This window comes from Ovis canadensis, chromosome 3 (assembly GCF_042477335.2).
Source record: "Ovis canadensis isolate MfBH-ARS-UI-01 breed Bighorn chromosome 3, ARS-UI_OviCan_v2, whole genome shotgun sequence".
Taxonomy (NCBI): Eukaryota; Metazoa; Chordata; class Mammalia; order Artiodactyla; family Bovidae; genus Ovis; species Ovis canadensis.
Window position 1 is genome coordinate 184,910,173 of NC_091247.1, and position 16,501 is coordinate 184,926,673.

General features: G+C 55.8%; 1 protein-coding gene across 4 annotated transcripts in view; it reads left to right on the forward strand.

Annotated features, from left to right (window-relative positions):
• The window catches only part of TOM1 (target of myb1 membrane trafficking protein), a 39,901-nt gene that overhangs the window by 12,859 nt on the left and 10,541 nt on the right, over window positions 1-16,501 (forward strand). For 2 of the 4 annotated variants that reach the window (XM_069581103.1, XM_069581102.1), the window contains exons 2-8: window positions 5,404-5,488; window positions 8,082-8,160; window positions 9,303-9,452; window positions 9,734-9,868; window positions 9,979-10,125; window positions 13,253-13,369; window positions 15,593-15,726. In XM_069581103.1, coding sequence (XP_069437204.1) covers window positions 5,404-5,488; window positions 8,082-8,160; window positions 9,303-9,452; window positions 9,734-9,868; window positions 9,979-10,125; window positions 13,253-13,369; window positions 15,593-15,726 — 847 coding nt within the window. The remainder of the gene's footprint in view (window positions 1-5,403; window positions 5,489-8,081; window positions 8,161-9,302; window positions 9,453-9,733; window positions 9,869-9,978; window positions 10,126-13,252; window positions 13,370-15,592; window positions 15,727-16,501) is intronic. The other 2 variants (XM_069581105.1, XM_069581104.1) reach the window with 1 other exon arrangement.

Sequence of the window (16,501 nt, forward strand, 5' to 3'; positions counted from 1 at the left end):
AGAAAGAAAAATCTACCAACTGAGTTCTGACAGGTTGTTATTTGTAAGCCACATCCCAGCAGCAGAGGGGCTCAAGAGTGGACAAGGGAGCTTAGGTCAGTGAAGCACGAGGAATCTTCCCCGGGACACAGTAGGGACGGGTGCTCAGCAGCGAGGTGGCCTGGAGCCTCGGCTGGTCCTTCCACAAACATTGGCTGAACCACTACTCTCTCTCCCACCAGAGAGTGGGCCTGGAGAGACAGAGATGTCTCCAGAGCTCGGCATCCAGCCAAGGCTGGCGGGAGCAGAGCAGAGGGGGAGCACACAGGTCCAGACCCCCCTAGACCGGCTCTGCATCCCCACCCTCCACTTCCGAGTGTGTGTGTGAGCTGTCCCCACACATGGTGTGGGCTGTAGGGTGGTGACAGGAGAGGAGGGTCCCAGGCTGACGGGCAGGGAAGGCCGGTCATCTGGTTGCTGTTGTCCCCAGTGCCAGTGCCGAGGGGCAGGATGAGCCTGGCGCGGTTCACCTGGCTGGAGGCACACTGCGGGGCTAACACTGGGGTAGGGCCTTACAGGTCTTCCCGCTGGCACATCTGAATCGCACACTCCTGTGCTTGTCTCAGCACGTGCTCTTTTCTGTCCAGGCGTTTTCCCTTCTGTGATGCCACTGTGGCTGCCCACCAGGCTACAGACTTCTTGAAGGCAGGACTTGGCCAGCTCTGCTCACCAGTGTCTCCCGGGGCCCGGATGGCACGTGTTCAGTATGTCTGAGAGGCACGCAACCTAGTAGCTAAGAAACTTTTGGGGTTCAAACCTCTGCTTTGCGACATGCACGCTGCATGACCACGGGCAAGCCACTGGCTTCTCTGCTCCTCAGTGTCTCCACCCTCTGCCTTAGGGGCTGTGGTGAGCGCAGTGGGGCTGATGAGAAGTGTAGGGCCCGGGGCTTGGTTGTGCTGAGAAGCTGACAAGTGTTGGTGGTGAGGGGTGGGTTCTCACCATCTCCTGTGACCTGGTACCTGCCTGGAGGGGAGCCAGGTGCCCCAAGCAGAAGCCCTGACGCGTGAAAGAACAAGGGCAGCTGAGGGAGGGAGGAAGACCACAGCAGATCGTGGCCAAGCTCGGCCTCAGATGTCCCTCTCAGCCCCTGAAGAGATCTGGTTTTCAACCCTCGGGCAGTGGGCTATCATGGAAAATATTTAGACAGAGAAGAGCACTGGTTGGATTTATGTTGGGAGAGGAGAGTGTGAAGGTGATGTTACAGGGCTGGGTGGGAGACAGGCCCGGAACCAGAGCTGCGACCGTGATGGCATAGGTGGGCACCTCTGAGACACATTGAGCAGCTGGGCCCCTGGGGACCTGGTGACGGAACGTGCAGGGTGGTGGGGAGGCAGCTCTAGGCTGCTGCCCTCGCGCTGACCTGGCAGGAGGCAGTCAGGGGGACGGGCACCCACAGTGGTGACCCACAGGTCCCCTGAGCCCCACAGAAATGGCCCCCTACAAAGCAGGGCTTCCCCCATGGCGGAGAGGGTGGGCTCTCCAGAAACTCAGGGTGCCCCCGGGCCAAGCAGGCTGGCTCCAGGGGCCTGCAGCTGGAGACCGCAGTGGCCGCCATCTGCTGCTCCCATCCCAGGCCATGGTCATGGGGCTCAGCAGTGACCTGCCGGTGCTCTTGAGCTGATGCACTGCACATTGTCAGGCCAAAAAGTCCTGTCGCCTGTAGGGGCGGCCGTCTTCTCCCACCTTCGCAGATGAGGAAACCAAGACTCTGAGGCTCAGACCCTTGCCCGGAGTCTCTGAGTTCAGAGGTGAGGCCAGGCTTGTCTCCTCCAAAGCTGTGCCACCACTCTGGCTGTACCGGCACCAGCCCCACACAGAGAGGACAGACTGCTGAGCAGACAGAAAGACGCCCCAAGATCCCAACCTCCACCTGCCCACCCGCATGATAGCCGGTGATTCACAGGGCCCGGCTTCCTCGGGAGCTGGGGGACAAAGGTACGATCGCCCCAGGGCCTCCAGAGGTCACAGCCAACAGCAGAGAGCTCGAGAAGTCAGCTGTCATTCTTTTGGAACTAGTAACCATTGTCAGTGTTTTTATTCTGCCTTCTTAAAATAGCCAGCTGAGTTACTTCTGCGGTTAAAACCAAGAACAAAACACACATCCCCAGATTCCTGTGGGTTTAAATTTCTGCCCTTAATAGAGCATACCCCTTGGACCTTTTTGCACCATTTTTTCTTTTTTTTCTTCTATCTTTTTCTTTTTTTTTAATCATCTGGTCAAGCTGCTCAGCTTATGGGATCTTAGCTCCCTAACCAGGAATAGAACCCGCGACCCCTGCATTGGCAGCACAGAGTCTTAACCACAGGACCACCCCACCAGGGAAGTCTCTGAACATCTTTATTGAGGAAGTCCTAGAACTATCCCAGCCCTGAAGGGAGGGGTCTGGGCACACCTCCCTTCTGCTAGAATTGCTCAAATGTCTCTTGTCTCCCTTCTGCCTCTTCCTCACCTCTTACCTGCTCAGACTGACTGCAGCACCCCCTTTACCCCAAAACCCTTATAAAAAGCTCCATCCTCCAAGTGGCTCTGCCCACGGCTGGCACTCAGGAACTAAAGAGCTTGGCCCTGTGCTCAAGTTGGCGTCAGACTCACGCTCCTGGGGTCCCACTGCACCCACCCTGATTCCTCAGGATGGCTTTCTCTCTCTTATAAATGTCCCATCTGCCCCCTCAACAGTCGCTTCTCTTTCCAAAATGATCATAGTCCCTTCTGAGACCCAGGAGGAGGGAGGTGCCGTGGTTTTCAGCAGTCCCTGGGGGAGGTCATAGGGAGGAACCACCGAGGGCTGCTGGTGGAGCCAGGGTCCAGAAGGAGGGGGCAGATGGCCTGAGTGGTCTGGGTGCATCCTTCTGGAAAAGCAGAGTGCCTGATGCCCAATGAGACATAAGGGCAGAGGCAGCTATAACCACCCTCCCTCACCACCGTGTGACCTCTCCATGCCTCAGCTTCCCCATTAGTTAGACAAGGGCAGTAGTGACACCTTATAGGTGCCAGGGCCCAGTCACCTTCTTTATGGAAACAGCTGGGTGTTACCTAGCAATATAACTTGGGAAGTGAAAATATCACCATTGTGGAAGAGCCTTATAGGTCCAGCGGGGGGCTAAGGGACCTTTGAAGGATTTGGGAATGGATGGACACAATCACTTTCAAGTTCCGGAAAGTTCACTCTGGATTAGCATGGAGGATGGGTGAAGGGAGCAAGGCGGGGAGGTGGCCTGGCTGGCAGAGAGCAGGGCGGGGAAGGGAGGGACTGGGATGGAGAGAGCGTCCAGGGCTGGAACTGGCAGAACTCGGTGGATCATTAGAGGCAGTCAAGACTTGGGTTGATGAGTCCTTCGCGCCGTGGGACTGGGGGTCACTGAGATGTGGCTTCTGAAGGAGGTGCTGTTCTGCATGGTTGATCAGCCACTGCCTCCCAGACCCTCGAAAGTAAGACCCGGCCCTCCCCTGCCTGGGGGTCACTTGTCAGCTCTTTCGGTTCTTCATATGTGGTTCAGTAGGCATGTAAGTCTCAGGGGTAGGGAGTGTGGCCCAGAGAAGCCACACCCAGGACATACTTGTGGGATGAGTAAGTCCCTCTTCCACCCTTTTAAAGGGAGCCCTTTGTCATCCCCTCCCACAGCCCTAACCCAGGAGCCAAGCAGCCTGCCTGCCTCCAGGTCCATACCTGGATGCCCAGCTGCCTGGCCCATGTCCTGAGCTACCCAGGCCTCCATCTAGCCTGCAGGACCCAATGGGGCCCCAGGGTGGAGCTGAAGTCAGTCTAGTTTCCAAATGAAGAGCATGGAAGCCACTGTTTTAGGGATCTGACTATGCCAGCCCAGCCCAGGCTCTGCCCCACAGGATAGGACTGCCTGCCGGCTGGAGGAGAACCCTGACCAGTCTCAGAGAGCCTACTCATCTGTCCTGAGAGCTCAGCCTCTTTGAGCGCCACAAGGCAGGGACCATGTCCATCTGTCCACATTGCACCCCCGGCACCTAGAGCAGGCCTGGCATGTCACCCCATGAGCAGGGTGGTGCGGGAACCTCCCCTGTGCCATCGTGTGTAGTAAGCTCTGGGTGCCTGGTCCACTGGGGCTCCTGGGAGATACCCCGCTGTGCAGTGCCCGGGGGCGCACCGAGGCTACAGGCAGGAGCACGCCTAGCCTGGAGCCGGGCTCTCAAGCTTGAGAACTCAGCCATGACAGGGGATCTTGACTAGTGTCCTAACCACTGATCCAACCGGTGGAAAACACTCATGTGCGTGCTTGACAGACGCGCAGGGGTAACGCGCAAGGCAGACTCTTGCCTGAGATGAGCAGGGTATATGCGCTCTGCTGGAGCTTCTTTTAAAGCTAGGTCTGTGTGGATGGAACCTAGAAGGTGCAGAGGTCAGAGAAAATAGGCAGTGTGAACGCAGGTTGGCGCTTTGCTCTTAATGTTTTTGAATGTCCTAGAATTTTCTCTTCTTGTTCATTGTCCACCCACCACCTCTCACACGAGAGCACATTGAGCAGATCTTACAGCAGAAGACCTCTAAACACGGCCTCTCCCAGCCTGGAGAATCTCGTAGCTGGCTGCCTGGAGACCTCACCCTAAGATCCAGACAGACAGAGTGGTTGCACACCTTTGTGAATATGCTAAATGCCACTGAAATGGTGAATTTTACTCTGTGCGACTTTTGCCTCAATTTTAATAAGAAAAAGACCCATCACCACTTACAAGCACCCATTTGGCACCAAGTATCCTGTCGATGCTGGTTTGCATTACCAGATTCCCCTGGGCGGTTCTGCAGGGCGGCTCGGGGTCCACCTCTCTGTGGATGAGCTGACTCAAAGGGGAAGGCCGTGGCCAGGCCTTGTGGTAACAGAGTCGGGATCTAAAACCCCATGTCCTTGGCTCTGGAGGTAAAGAACATCACTGGGAGATTTGAGAGGAAACTGAGGAAAAGGAAGCTGGGGGCAGGGGAGGCAGGTAGATTGACTCTCCATTCGATGTCTTTTTGGAACTTTTTATACTTTGAACCTCAGAAGGGATTCCAAGTCCAAAGGTGATTAAAAAGGCAAGAAAGAACACTTATTTGCAGTATAAAACCAAACCTTGTCTCAATATTGTCATATCAGAAATAAGCACACTGAGGCCAGGCCTCTGAATCCATCCGCTGCCCACGTGGTAGACTCAGCCGGGGCTTCCCTCCTGGCCTCACATGGCTACTATAGGAATTAAGAGACAAAATGGGACGATGAAGGTGACACCATGTACATGGTGCTGGCCTACCTCGGTGCCCAGAGAGCAGGCGCTGTCCTCCCCACTCCCGCTCTCTGAGTTTGTCCATCCGGGACCCCTGCACACCTCTGTGACCTGCAATTTCTTGTCCTCAGAGAAAGCCACGGATGGCTCCCTGCAGAGTGAGGACTGGGCGCTCAACATGGAGATCTGTGACATCATCAACGAGACCGAGGAAGGGTGAGGACGGCGGGGGGAGAGGGAGGCAGGCGGGGCAGCCACTGCAGCTCATCTTAAACATTTCAGAGCCGTGATCTAGTCTGACCATCTCATCAAGTGGGTGAGAGGCCCAGAGATGCCGGGTGTTCAGCCGCCCAGCTGGCCCCTGGATGCTTCCCACCCAGCAGCCACAGCACAGCCTACTGGCTCTTCCAGGGACATCACCTGGGCGGCATCTTCACAGGACAAAGCCAGCCGGAGGCTCCTAGAATGTGGAGGTGGCCCCGAGCCCCTTTTGCATGCCGTGGGAGGGACAGTGCATCAGGGATGCCTAGCTTCCCTGTGAGCAGGGACAGACTTTCATTTCCTTAAGATCTAAAAGCAGCACAGAGGGTCGGGATCACAGGGAGGCCAGTGAACATGCAGCGGAACTGAGAGAGGCTGGGCAGAGTTAGTGTTTCTGGAGCACAGGGCACGGCCTCCTGCTCGGGGTCAGAGCATCCCACTGAAACACGTGGTGTGGCAGAGGCGCCGTGGTCCCAGCTCCTGGGCTCTGACTAGCGTTGCTCACTGGCGTGTGACCTTGGGCAAATCACTGTACCTCCCCAGTTCTTTGTCCTCAGAGACAAAGCTCTTTTCTGTCCAAGGCCCTGAGAGGAGCAGAGAAGGGTACAAGGTCACTGTCCTTCTCATGAAAAACCAGGGATGAGGTGGGAGGGGTGTGATGACCACCGCCAGCCGGAGGAGCTACCAGAGGAGGCCTCTGTCTGGAAAATGAGGTTCAGCAGTTGGAGCAGGCTCTCAGCGCTCCCCGCGTTTCTCCCTGCGGTGGTCCAGTTGCCCGGCAAGGGCTCCCTCACCATGTGGAGGGAGCAGACAGGCAGCACCAACCTCAGAGCCAAGGAGGCTGTGGGCGTCTGCAGCACACGGTCAGGGCCAGTCAGGAGCGCTCAGTGGCTGCCAGAGCCTTCCAGTTCCCCGGCCGTGTGTCCTGGGCTTGCCAAGCTGCTGGGTGGGGGCACAACCTCCTGCGTCTGGACTTCTGAGTGTGGCGGAGTGGTTGGGCAGGTGGTAGGGCTACTGAGAGGACTGAGGCAGAAAACCTCTCAGAGCCTGGTTGTGAATGTCGAGGCTGGAGGTCACTGCGTGTCCTTAGAGAAGCAAGTCCCCATCTCGCTGTTGACGTCGGCAGAACTGGGGTCATACTCGTTCAGGTGCTGTTGATGTGAGTACCTCCTGAGTTCCAGGCTCTGCACGAGGCCCAGGGCATCCAGCAGTGAACGGGGCAGACACGACCCTTGACCTCACTGAACTTGTCATCTAAGCCTTTGTCTCTTGTCTACTGCCGCCTTGGGTGCGGCCTTCTTGTCGTCCACTTTGTGCCCTGGCAGAGAACTAGACCCGCAGGCCCGTAGACTAGAACTAGACTCATAGACCCGTAGCCGCAGGACACGGGCCAGAAGTGCTGGTTCCCAGTTCGGCGCCCCTTCTCTGGTCACTCGGTAAGAAGTGGAGACTCGTCCCTTCAGAGCGCTGACGTGGCCACAGGTGAGCAGCCAAGCCAGGAACAGAAGCCAGCTTCTCCCAGGTTGGAGCCCCGAGGGCTGCTGAGGAGCTGCCCCAGGGCATTGGGTTGAAAACCACCCTCACGCCCCAGGGGCAGGGTCCCTCCCCGGCCAGGGCCCTGTGGTCCTTCACCCCTCGTGTCCCTTGTGTCCCTGCTGCCCTCCACGCAGGTCTGTTCCCAGGAAGCCTTGGCTGCCTCCTTCACTCCTGTCAGGGAGCCCCCGTCAGGGCTCCCGACTCTCGGGCATTGCCTTTGATGGGTTTGGCACTGACAGCCCAGCACGTCCAGCCAACAGTAGGACAGCCCCCTCCCCGCTCTCCCCAGCCTAGAAGTATTGCTTAAGCTCCTGCAATGCACCGGGCTCCGGGAAGGCAAAGTGTCAGAGGAGAAAGCCACCCCCGGCCTCTAGGGGGTGTCCTCTCTAGCTGGGCAGCCCCCGGGGTGAATGCAGCCAGGAGATGAGGACTGGGAAAGGGTCACGAATCAGCAGGATTTCAGATGGGCTTTTACTCGGTAGGTGTGCAGGTTGTGGGCCACAGAGGCTTTTAGGCCGGAGCAGTCCAAGCAGTGTGGATATCCCCTGCACAGGGCTGAGGGACAAGGATGCGGGGTGAGGCGTGCGGATGGCCGTGGAGTTACAGGTGGAGCGGGGAGAGCAGCTGCCACGCTCCCCTCCCTGCCGTGCTCCCCTCCCCACCGTGCTCCCCTCCCCACAGGCCTCGCCAGCCCCTCCCTCACCTGCCACCACACGCATGGCCTCCTTTCATTTCCTCCCCACTTGGGCCGGGTCCAGACTCCTGCCTCTACTACCTGAACCACTTTCCCCGCTCCTTCCAGCTGAAACCATCTCAGGACCTTCACACTCATCTGTGGGCCTTGGAGAAGGTGGAGGCTTCCCTGGCTCCCGCACCCACCCACCCCTCTCCCCCTGGGTGGGTGAGAGCCATTCCCATCTCCCAGCACCTCCTGATCTCAGGCACACAGCCTCCCTGTTGGATAAGGAGGTTCTGATCTTCTGCCCATCCTTCCTCTTGTCCTTCTGCCCAGTCCCAAAGATGCCTTCCGAGCTGTGAAGAAGAGAATCGTGGGGAACAAGAACTTCCATGAGGTGATGTTAGCTCTCACGGTGAGTGCCCCGTCCCTCCATCCATGGGGGACCACAGTCCACCAGGGGCCTGGCAGGACTCCCAGCCACCCTGGGGCCCCTCTTCCAGGTGGTAGCAGTTCAGTCACTAAGTCGTGCCCAACTCTTGTGACCCCATGCACTGTAGCCTGCCAGGCTCCTCTGTCCGTGGGATTCTCCAGGCAAGAATACTGGAGTGGGTTGCCATTTCCTTCTCCAGGGGATCTTCCTGACCCAGGAATTGAACCCAAGTTTCCTGCACTGTAGGTAGATTCTTTACCAGCCAAGCTACGGGGCTGTGAGCAAAGCACTGGCCTGTCTATACAGCTGGCCAACATGGAGTGACAAGAGAGGCTATTTGGAAAAGTTCTTTCCATCCTACTGGTGTGGGGAACAGATACATGGAGGCCCACAGCCCTCCAGGGCACGTCATGGGACACCTGGGCTGAGGACCTGCCTGGTGACACAGAAGCTCAGTGCACACAGGCCTCTAGGGGGCAGTACCCAAGTTGAGTTCCAATTGACACTTGGACTAATTGGCCTTGAGAAATGAACATGATGCAAATCTCAGAGGCCAAGGCCAGTCCTTGCCCACAGCAGGGCAGGACAGACATGAGCTGGAAGCCTGGTGGTCAGGATGGGTTTGGCTGGGGAGTGGGGTTGGGAGGACTCTGGCTCTGCCTCCCCCAGGCAGTACTTCTATTTGGATTAGTCCACTAAACTGAAAGCAAAGGCAGCTCCTGCCAGGAAGTAGGGACAGGGATAGGGGAGGAAGTAGAACACCTTTTTCCCAGGCCACAGGGTGACCATTTCAGTGAAAGTTCTCTGCTTTCTACCTGAAGAGCCACCTCCCTCTAGATTGTGCTCAGCTCAGAGGCAGCCTCAGGACAGGATTCTGTGGGCACCAAGGCCACTCAGCCCCGGACCTCCAGCCAGTACTCAGCCCTCTGCCCACCCCAGGCTCACCCCAAGCCACCCAGCCCCTGAATCCAGCCTTGAACCTGCTCCTCCATGTCTGGGTCTCAATTGAGAAAGCCGCGTCCTCTGTGGGGTCTCTATGCTGGGACATGGGTTGGGGGTGAGGATGGGGTCCTGGGTGCCCCCCGTCCTCTGCCAGGTGCTCACAGGCAGCACATGGCACCCAGGTCTTGGAAACCTGCGTCAAGAACTGTGGGCACCGCTTCCACGTGCTGGTGGCCAGCCAGGACTTTGTGGAGGGGGTACTAGTGAGGACCATCCTGCCCAAAAACAACCCACCCACCATCGTGCACGACAAGGTGCTCACCCTCATCCAGGTGAGTGCGGGCAGCCCGGGGCAGGTGGGGAAGAAGGCGCCCCCGTCAGTGCTGCTTTTTGTCTGTCCACTCCGGTTTCTCTCATTGGGACCATTTTGCTCATCTGCGGATGGGACTTCTGAATGAGGGAGCCTGGTTGGCAGAGGCCTGGCTGTCCAGGTGATGCTGCCAAAGGACCAGCGAGTCCAGGAGGGAATTTCTGCTCCCTGGGGGTGGCAGGCAGGCTTGCAGAGGAGCCACTGCGGAGTGGTTATCAGCCCTGTCCCTTTGTCCCCTCTCAGTCCTGGGCTGACGCGTTCCGCAGCTCGCCCGACTTGACAGGTGTGGTGGCCGTCTACGAGGACCTGCGGAGGAAGGGCCTGGAGTTCCCCATGACTGACCTGGACATGCTGTCGCCTATCCACACGCCCCAGAGGGTGAGGGGCAGTTGCAGGGGTGGCGGGGGTCACTCCAGAGGGGGTTCTGTGGCTGTTTCCTGGGGGGTCCTGACCTTCCAGCCTTGCTGATTCAGCCTGTTGCCTTCTAGACCGTGTTCAACTCAGAGACACAGTCAGGACAGAATTCCGTGGGCACGGATACCAGCCACCGAGGGGACTCCAACCAACAGACCACACCCCTGCCCACCTCAGCCCTACTCCCCAGCGACACGCCCATAACGCCAACCCCTGAGCAGGTAATCAAACCTGGGTCACAGCCACGCAGGTGTCAGGCCATAGGCCCAGCACCTCCCCGCACATTAGGGAGGGGGCCCTGTCAGTGTGGAAGTGCTCCAGCCAGTCCTCAGGCAGCCCCACAGGGGCTCACTATTTGGGAGATGAGGCTCAGGTCAGTTAACTTGCCCAGAGCCACACAGCGCAGTGAAGACAGGGCCAGAATTCAAGCTCAAGTCTGTGACTCCGGGCAGGCTGTGTCCTGCACCTGGGCCCTTCTCCAGACTGTCTCCTCTGGGGAGGCTTCTGGGCAACGCCAGGAAGAGGAACGACTCAGCAGATGGCCCCTCATCCACAGCAGCTCCACTCCCTGCAAGGGTTTGCTCAGGCGCTCACGTAAGATTTCATTTGAATAGAGGTTCTTGCTAAAATAATGGTTCTCAAACATCTGCACAGAAAAAATGTTAAACCCTTGTCTCACACCATGATACTTCCCATCAAGCCCTAAGAAGAAGATTGGGGTTGTATGTAGTGTAAGATCCTGGAGGCCAATCCTGGGCAGGGTTTTCTGGTGCCCCATGAGTAGCTTTGCAGGACTTCTTCAGACCATGCCACTTGTCCCTCCTGCCCCTGAGGCCAGCACCATTGCTTCTGTCCTATGAGGGACATCCACAGCCATGCCCAGCATCTCTGGGTGTTCGGTCCATTTACTTGTGGATGGGAGTCGTTCATGGCCTGTGCACCTGGGGTATCACTTCTGAGGTGTTTTACAAATGTCTACGTATTGTTTAGCCTCAGAAACAAATAAGGTTACCAACAGCCTTCACATTCAAACCTATTTAATTCTGTACTTCTAGCAAGTTATGAAGTCAATCCCCAGAGTTACAAATATTACTAGAAAAGTTTTCCTAATAAATAATAGGCCCAATAATAAAAAGTGCATAAATATTGTAAAATCACCCTGTGATCCAAAACTGATCTCAGTTCAGTTCAGTAGCTCAGTCGTATCCAACTCTTTGCAACCCCATGGACTGCAGCGTGCCAGACCTCTCTATCCATCACCAACTCCTGGAGCTTACTCAAACTCATGTCCACTGAGTCGGTGGTGTCATCCAACCATCTCATCCTGTCATCCCCTTCTCCTCCCGCTTTCAGTCTTTCCCAGCATCAGGGTCTTTTCAGATGAGTCAGTTCTTTGAATCAGGTGGCCAGAGTATTGGAGTTTCAGCTTCAGCATCAGTCCTTCCAGTGAATATTCAGGACTGATTTCCTTTAGGATGGACTGATTGGATCTCCTTGCTGTCCAAGGGACTCTCAGGAGTCTTCTCCGACACCACAGTTCAAAAGTGTCAATTCTTCGGTGCTCAGCTTTATTTATAGTCCAACTCTCACATCCACATATGACTTCTGGAAACACCATAGCCTTGACTAGATGGACCTTTGTTGACAAAGTAATGTCTCTGCTTTTTAATATGCTGTCTAGGTTGGTCATAACTTTCCTTCCAGGGAGTAAGTGTCTTTTAATTTCATGGCTGCAGTCACCATTTGCAGTGATTTTGGAGCCCCCCAAAATGAAGTCAGCCACTGTTTCCACCGTTTCCCTATCTATTTCCCATGAAGTGATGGGACCGGACGCCATGATCTTAGTTTTCTGAATGTTAAGCTTTAAGCCAACTTTTTCACTCTCCTCTTTCACTTTCGTGAAGAGGCTTTTTAGCTCCTCTTCACTTTCTGCCATAAGGGTGATGTCATCTGCATATCAGAGATTATTGATATTTCTCCTGGCAATTTTGATTCCAGCTTGTGCTTCCTCCAGCCCAGCTGTTTCTCATGATGTACTCTGCATATAAGTTAAATAAGCAGGGTGACAAAACTGATCTAACTTGGTTATAATTTTAACCAGTTTGCCTGAAGTCTGGCCTCTGTGTAGATTGACTGATTATGTCCAGTGGAAGAAGGTTCTTGCTAAACAAGACTGAGTAGCCTGAGTAGTCTAATTTCAGAGGGCCCTTCTGTCTTTTGGGACACGTTGATGTAACTCCCAGACTGCTTGTAATTAGGTCCCATCTGACCCAGACATGCGGGGTTTGTGATCAGTCATTTTTCCACTCGCTTCTACCAAGAGCCTTCATTAAACAGGCCAAATGTACCAAACATTTCACAGGTCTGGAAGGTGCTGGCAAACTGCAGTAGACTGTGTCTGCAGGCCCACTTCTTCATCTGTAAGGGGTGGGGGGTAGTGATATCTTTCTCATGAGACTGTGGTCAGGGTTAACTAGCAACACACGATAAGTGCTTGTCACTTAGAGGTGATCGGAATGGCAACTGCCTTCACAGGCACTGTGAATTTATATGATAACACTTGTATTCTGAAATCAACTGGGTCACCCAATTTAGAATACATCCAGCATTTCCCAAAATGTAGGCCACTAAATCTTTTTTTTTTTTTTTTTTGGCCACTAAATCTTAGACTCATGAGATAGCCCGTGATCAAAGGGTTCATCAACCAGGTCATGTCTGGCAACGTCCGCAAGGGTCCCTTCCTGGACGTTCACGGTGTCCATTGTCCGTGAGGACACAGGACACCCCACAGAGCCCACGGTGTGAGATGCTACACCAGGGCACTTCCATCACCTCACCTGGGTGCTAAGACTCTGTGACTTGATGCGCAGCTATTTCCCAAGCCAGGACTGGGACCCTGGTTGTTGAGAAACTGCTCACACGCATACTCAGGTGGGAGGTGGCACTAGGACTTACCCTCGGTAGAATCAGACACCAGAGCAGGCTGGAGCAAGACAGAACCCCGTCCTCCTAGGAGGACGGCCTCCCTCCTCTCCCCTCGGGGGAACTGCCCTTCAGGGCCTCGTTAGGCGCCGGCATCCATAAGATGCTGGAGTGCTCAGCTTCTTTCCTCCTGGCCTCTCCCTGCTCTGGGCACCCTGGCTTGGAGATGGTAACGGTTGGTAGCACCTGTGTAAGCGGGTCAGTGGGGATGGGAATAAGCCCCCCACAGGCCTCCTGGCACAAGGCTATCTATGGTCCAGGAGCCTGGAGAGAGTGCTAGCAGGTTGGGCTAGTGGTGCCAGGCTCTGGGAGGGGCAGCGGCTCTGGACCCTAGCCTCACTCAGCAAGACCGACTGTGTGTTCCAGATCGGGAAGCTGCGCAGCGAGCTGGAGATGGTGAGCGGGAACGTGAGGGTGATGTCAGAGATGCTGACGGAGCTGGTACCCACCCAGACGGAGCCGGCGGACCTGGAGCTGCTACAGGTGAGTGGCTGCTGCCCCTTGCTCAGCCTCCCCGCTCCCCACCACCAGGGCAGTTTCCATGGCGACTCTGGGCTCCTAGGTCACAGTGGGAGAGGTTAAAACCAGGGACTTCGGGCTCCATCAGATTGGAACTCAGCTTCTACTGCTTGACGGTGTAAACAGTAAAGCCCCTCTTATCTCAGTTTCCTCATATGTAAGATTGCTTTTATGGTTCACATTTGACATGAGAATTAAATAAGGCTTTGCATGTAAACACCCCTTCCTGTGCCTGGTTCCACATAGCTCCCAATCAGTGTCTTGAGGAAGGCTGGAAGGTGAGGTTTCTAGCCATCAGAAGAGGAAGCCTAGCAGGCAGGCATGAGCTGGGATCTACCGGCCAGGGCTCCCGTATGTCAGGTGATATCCCCAGGGTCCCCCCCACCCCCGAGCTGGGCATGAAGCGGCTGTATGTGGGGAAAAGCACCCTCCCAATGGAGGTCATCCTTGGGTACCCCCGAGGCCCAGAAGCCACCTGAACCTGTGAGGGGACCGAGGGCTTGATGTGATCAACTCATTTGGTGACTTTCCTGCTGGACCCTCGCATTTCTGGTGGGCGGAGCTGGGTCATTCTCATCTCTCTGTCCCCAAGCCCAACTGAGCTATGTGGCTCTTGCAGTAAGGTAAGGGGAGGAGTGAAGTTGGAGTCTCAGAGTTGGGTGAACCCACAAACATGAAGCATAAATGACAGAAGCCTGAGTGAGTTGGGAAGCAATAGGATTACTGTAGTGCAGTTAAGTTCAGGTGTCTCATGCCAGGGCCATGCGGGCGTGAGTGATTCTGTGGCCTCAGGAGGCTGGCTGGCAGACGGGGTGACCCTGGGACAACTGACAGGCGCTGAGCATGTCCCATGTGCCAGGTTCTGATGTGGGCACGTGATACAGGGTTACTCACTCAATCCTCCCCTTTCCCCCCTTAAGGTAGATACTCTCACTGTCTCCATGTCCCAGGCCAGCAAACTGCTGAGGCAAAGGGATGTCATGGGACATGCCCAGGGTCACAGAGCTGGTCATCAGCAGAGCTGGGGTATGAACCCAGAGCCCTGGCTCCTGGGCCAGGGTCCAGTTGCTGCTTTTCCTCTCTTGAGAGGGGTAGGTGAGGAAGTGGGAACAAAGTCACAGTGTGCTTAGTCATGGTGGGGAGGAGAAGGAAGGCCCATGGGAGGCTGGAAGGAGTCTGGGCTGCCCTGCCCCATGCTCAGGGGGCAGAAGAAATCCCAGGAGAGGGTCTAAGTTGGGGAGGGGCAACAGGGTCTGCAAAGAACCAAAGTCAGTGGTCTTCATGATGCCAGGAGAAAAGTCTGGCTTGTGGCTGAGTCCACAGCGCCCAACAGCTGTCTGTTGGGACCTCAAGACTCTAACCTGGACCCCTGTCCACCTGATGGCAGGCCCCGAGGAAGGAAGCGCTCAGTCCTACAAATGAAAAGCCTGTGATGCTGCAGCTTCTTTTTTTTTTCTTTTTCCCAAACAAGCTTAAATACATAACACTAAGTGATTAAAAGTCAGTCAGTGAGTGACCTGGTGACTAAATGCAGTGTGGGACTCTGGAACAGAGGGGAAAAGGACATTAGTGGAAAAGCTGGTGAAACCTGAGTGAAGCTTGTAGTTTAGTTAGTAGCAGTGTACCCATGTTAAGGTCTTAGTTTTGAAAATGCCAAACTAAGGTAAGGAGAGGCTGGGTGAAAGGGTTTACAGGAACCCCTGTGCTCTCTTACCTTGGGAACTTTTCTGTATATTTAAAATTATTCCAAAATAAAAGGCATTAAAAAAAGAAATTAGACTAATGAGGTAGAAATTTGGAGTGGGAGTTTGTGGATAATAGTTGGATCACCCAGTTCATTTTTATGCTTTGGTCACAAAAAAACCTGCCTTCCCCCTGATAAGTGGCAGGTGTTTCATCAGCCACCTTGCCCCAAATCGGAGATGGTGGCAGGAGCTCCATCCAGAGGTCCACACAGAGCCAGGTAAACCCACAGCGCAGTTCCCATTTGGTTCTGTCCAGTGTGCTCCACACTTAGAAATGAGACGCCGGTGATCGTCCTTAGAACCCCAAAAGCTGTTCCCTGCAACCTCAAGTCCAGTGTGGAGACCGCTGCTTCTCCATGGCGCGCCAAGGACCGGGCATCCGGAAGGGACAGCCTCGCTCCCAGTCCAGTGGCCATAGTTGAATCCCTTCCTTCCCCGACAGGAGCTCAACCGGACGTGCCGCGCCATGCAGCAGCGGGTCCTGGAGCTCATCCCCCGCATCGCCAACGAGCAGCTTACCGAGGAGCTGCTCATCGTCAATGACAATCTCAACAACGTCTTCCTGCGCCATGAACGGTAGCCCCGCCTCCGGCCCCGCCCCACCGCCTGCCCCGCTCCGGCCCCACCGGCTCCTCTGTTCACACCCGCTGACCTCTCATCTCCCTCCCCACACCAGGCCACCTGCCCAGTGCGCACTCTCAACTGTCTTCATCCAGCGCAGGCCACAATGCCCGCCCCGCCTCCACCCCTCCTCTCCTGCCACCCGTGTGTCTGCATCCCGCCTCCGCCTCCGGGCTAGCACTGGTGGTGGCTGAGCGCGCCGGCCCACAGCCAAACAGGCCCATTCTGTCCCTGCTGCCCACCCCCACCACCACCACCCCGCCCCCAACTGCCTGGCTCTGGGGCCCTGGACAAGTGACTTGACTTAATTAGGGCTCCTTGATTGCAAACTCGGTAAGCGCTTCTGGCTAACTTAAGCAGAAAAAGAAGTCATTAGGAGAACGGCTTTTACTGAATGGGTAGCTTTCAGAGCCCAAAGAAGAATAAAACAGTGAGCCCTCCCAAAGGGGCAGAAGGGCAGATGCCAGGATGGCTCAGGGGTCTTGGGACAATAATGCCTGGACCGTGATCCCAGGGTGTCACCCTGAATACCTGGGCTCCAAACACCTCCTCGGGGGGTATCATTCTGTCCAAGAGTCGGCACCCTGGGAGACACTCAGATTGGCTCAGCTTCCTTGTGCCCACAGGAGTAGGAGGGAGGGGTCCCCTTGATCCTGGCAGTCCCACCAGGGTCACAGGAAATGGGAAGCAGGTCCTCAGAGGAGCGTGTAGGTGCTGGGCCTGCAGAGAC